At 43.5% G+C, this 4482-nt stretch overlaps 1 protein-coding gene across 1 annotated transcript; it reads left to right on the top strand.

Annotated features, from left to right (window-relative positions):
- Positions 1-1667: 1667 nt before the first annotated feature.
- Positions 1668-2478, top strand: LOC109779831 (uncharacterized). Its single transcript, XM_020338453.4, has one exon. The coding sequence runs from the start codon at positions 1752-1754 to the stop codon at positions 2229-2231; it is 480 nt and encodes a 159-aa protein (XP_020194042.1). The 5' UTR covers positions 1668-1751; the 3' UTR covers positions 2232-2478.
- The last annotated feature ends 2004 nt before the right edge of the window (positions 2479-4482 follow it).

Here is a 4482-nt window from a genome sequence, read left to right as displayed (position 1 = left end):
GTCATATTTCAGAGATTCACGCGGGTTGTGGCCCCTCAACCGAAGTATTGGAGGAACCTAAAAAACAAATGCACAATTCTGATACTTCTCTCAATTTGTCACAATATGGAAATCAAACAATGTAGATGCATAATTACCTCCCCTCTTTCCACTAGCACAACACGATGCTTCTTCTCGTAATAATCATCAAGGCCAGGGTATTTATCCGGCCCAAACATCCTACAAAATAAGGTGAATGGATTTGTTATGACATATGCTTAAAATTATGACCACATTGCATACAGAATCGTTTGAGAAACTACTACAAATCCACAACCACATTACCAACACCAATTCTTTTCAACCAAGTTTATCCCAAAGAACTTATTACAAGTAATTATGAACAAATAATCTTAGGATTCAACCTAATCCAAAATAATGGTTTATCTCTAAATCCAATATTACACAAGTTCACTAAGAATACTTCAACACAAATAGTATATCTTCTTTCTAAACATAATCAAACCCAAATATTCATCAAACAAATCACAAACAACCCATCTAAGGGTTCAACCATGTTTGAAAAAATGTATCTACGATAGCCAATCTTGACTGAAAAAATGGAGGATTGGGAGGAGAATACCTCAAGCAACTCGGGGATGGTCTGATCTACTCGTTTTGATGGTCAAAACAGAGGATTTGGGAGGGATTTGGTGAAGAAGGAGAGAGGCGCGACCGTCAGTTCTTCTCTTGCGGCTAAGGAAGAACTGCCCGACCCGAGGCTGCGAGTGGGCTGGGTCCCACCCGTGGCCCCGCGTGCATTAATTAATTCAGGCCAGCAACGCCATGGTCTCTGGCGTTCCAGCCGCAGCAACGCCATGGCTCATGGCGTTTCAGACCTGCCACGTCATCGAGCAACACGCGCTCGGGCTGACCGTGGGCCAGGGCTGAAACGCGAGCCTGCTCGGCGTGTCTTTGTGGCGCGGAAACGCTCCATGGCTTGGCGTTTCTATGTCGGGCATAAACGCCGCGGGCTGCGACGTTGCTAAGAGGGTCAGATCGTGAAATACTTTCCTATCGAGTTTAGTTTGTGACAAAGATCGCTAAAGGTTAGAACAGTGATTTCGGCCGGCTGCTGTCCGCTCTACCTGTGTCGCTCCGCATAGTTTTTCAGTTCGTTTTCCACAGTTGGACGAACTAAATCTAATGGTGTGATTTCTGCGATATGTTTAAAAGTACGGGAGAATAAGAAAAATAAGCACCCACGCGTGAGGTGTAGTGAAGGCACCAGTGCCAAATTTACTGCCAGTCACTCACGACTGGATGGCCACGTAGTACCCATAGCAAAAGTAACCATGTGATACCAGTGCCACCCAAAGCAAAAAAGTAACAAAAGTAACATCACATGTCACGCAGACACGAAACAGGCTTTTGCCCTAGGCCGGCCACTGGCTACGAGCCAACGAACGCGAGGAAACATTTTCTCATGCAACGTCGAGCTCGGTCCCAGTCGAGACGGCTCAGTGCCACACCGGCGTCTCTACCTCGTCGTGGTAACCATGATTGGTGTAGTTTTTTAATCACAGCTACTAAGTGACTAGGTAGCGAATATCAGACGCGGCTACAATCCCGAACCATCCTCCCAAAGCCCTAATGAAGCTTCTCTGCATATAAATACCCCCGCAAACCTGAGCCATAAACCTCACCCCAAAGCAGTGCCAGCCTCTTCTTCCTCGATTCCCTAGTCATAGCACCATACTGATAGCTACTCAATGGCGGCCTCCAAGCCCCTTGCCCTCCTGCTGCTCGTGACTCTGTCCGCGACGGCCATGTCTGCCGCCGGTCAAGGCTGCGGCGGCCACAAGGTGACGGTGCAGAACCTGTGCGGCCACGATCTGAACCTGGGTATCGCGGCGGTGGCGGACAGCAAGGTCCTCTTCCCCAACGGCTGGCTGCTCCCCAACGGGAAGCACGAGTCGTTCGACGTGTGCTCCTGGTCCGGGAGCGTGTCGGCGCAGGGCGCCGCCGTGGCCAAGTTCCACATCGGCCACGACGGCGGGGCGTACTACGAGGTGAGCACCGACCAGGCCAACATGCCCATCCGCGTCTCCGTCACCCCGCACGGCAGCCCGCTGCAGGGGCACTGCCCCACCGCCGGATGCAACAGCGGCAACCACTGCTTCGAGCACTCCGTCCCCGGCGGCAACTGCCACGGCGTCACCGAGATCAAGATCGTCTACTACAACCCATAGATCGATCCATCCATTGCCCGCCTAGCTAGCTGCCGCACCTGCTTAGTAGTGTTGAATAATGTTGCAGCTGTTTCTGGTTAATCTGTTGTGTGTGTGTTCCAACGAGGTACCAGTAGATTGTACCGTCGTCAGTCGTGTTTACTAGTGTCGGATTTGCAGTTTAACTAGCTGTGTTTGCATGGATGTAGTATGGGCTTAGCTCAAATGCAAATGTTTGCGTGTCGTGACTTGTTGGTCCGACATATAAGTACCGATCTTATTTCTACGCGCCTAAATTAAGTACTAGCTGGATTTGCTTTGTTGGTTGTGTTGTGTTCGGCAGTTTGAGCTGGATTTGGGAGAAGGCACTTCCTGAATATGAACCCGCTTGTTAAAAATGCATTTTAAATGGTTTTAAATTGTTAAAAAATTCAAAACAATATTTCATGTGTACATGTTCGTACTATATGTGCGCGGCACAAAGTATTATGAAAAAACGCCTTCTTTACTTTGTCTACGTAAAAATGAAAAACCTCAATGCTTCTGAATAGTGTTTCAAGACACATTTGTTTTGCACGTTTTGCACATGCCAAAGAAGAAGCTATTTTCCCGCAAAACTTGTGTGCATACATGAACTTGGAGATGTATGGTTGCAACTTTTTTTCAGAATTTTTCGTATTTAGAAATGTGTTTTCAATGTGGGTTCATATGTATCCGGGTTCCTTCATGTATTTTCCTGGATTTGACCCATAGGACAGTACGTAGATCATATGTATTGGACATATATTTCACGAGGCCTATATGTCATGAAATCACTAGTTAAGAGGTACCCCTTACAAAGAGTCACCTAACTTTCTGTGATGTGTGTCACTTGTCGCAACCTGAGTGTTTTTTTTTCTTTTTTAAGATTCGTTTATTCAAAACATTTTATCTCTAGAATCGTGCGACCGAATTCCGAACCGTTTCACCATTGGATTTCTCGCATCAAGATCTTCGAAACTAGATCGCATGTTAATCGCTTTCGACAATTTTTTTCAGAAAAATAAAAAACTACAAAAAATATCACGTAAAAAAATCAAAATCTAAGAAATTCGGTAACCAAAAACACCGATAACAAAACAACGGAAGAAAATACCGGAGCCCAGAAGCACGGTTGCGGGTTTTCACTTCTTTTTCAAGAAGTACATTTTTTTTACCTGAGAAAACACAAGTGTGCTTCTCGCGGAAGCACATCTATACTTCCCGTGGGAGCATATATTATTTGTTTCGAGAAGTATAGTTGTGTTTCTCGCGGAAGCAAACTTGTGCTTCTCGTGAAAGTACACATTCTTTCCTTTTTCGAGAAGCATAACTGTGCTTCTCGCGGAAGCAAATCTGTGCTACCACGAGAAGTAAATATGTGTTTCTCATGCAAGCACATTTTTTCGAGAAGCACAACTGTGCTTGAAACAAACTCTCCAAATCATAGAGAAAAATAGGCAAAAACCAAAAATAAAAAAACTCATCTATATCCTAAAAACACGAACAAGATAAATAAATAAATCAATCAAAATCCAGAGGGAGCGCCGTGAATGCGCCATGTGGCGGCCACTGAAATTGTATAAACATTTTTTAAATTTTATGGACGTTTTATGAAAACAAGCAATTATTTTTAAATGCCATGTAATGCTTTAAATGGAAATACACATTTTTTTAACCCACTGGAACATTTTTTCCATTGTATATAACTTTTTACTAAATGACAGAATTTTTTGAAGCCCGGGAATATTTCCGTAAAATGCAACGTACATTTTTATGACAAGAATAATTTTGTTACACTGTATACAACTTTTATAAAATTTCTTAAATTTGTTTGAAACATGCGAACATTTTCTCATTCACAAACTTTTTTTCTGAAAGTTATCAGCATTTTTTAAAACTATGCTAACTAATGTTTTATACTATGTCAAATTTTATTCAAATTCGTGTTTTAAATTTCTTAAGTATTGTTTTCTATATATGCATTTGTTTTAAATATAAAATAAAAGTAAAAGGAGGAAAAACGTAAATTCTTGTGATGCCAGCATGACGTGCCACGTCCTACTGGGCAGGCCCACAACCGCGCCCTGCAGGCGAGGCACCGTGCCTCGCAGTAAGCGGCACAAATTGCTAAAAAAAATCAGGATTAAAAACAAACGAAGTCCAAACAGATCCACCAAAGGCAAACAGAGAGTATCGAAAATGCCAAAGGAAGACCGAGCTCCATGGAGGCCTTTATTTGAAAACTTTAAAA

This window comes from Aegilops tauschii, chromosome 5 (genome assembly GCF_002575655.3).
Source record: "Aegilops tauschii subsp. strangulata cultivar AL8/78 chromosome 5, Aet v6.0, whole genome shotgun sequence".
In the NCBI taxonomy this organism is placed as follows: domain Eukaryota; kingdom Viridiplantae; phylum Streptophyta; class Magnoliopsida; order Poales; family Poaceae; genus Aegilops; species Aegilops tauschii.
The sequence above is the reverse complement of the archived record's forward strand: the minus strand, read 5'-3'. Positions and strand labels throughout refer to the sequence as shown.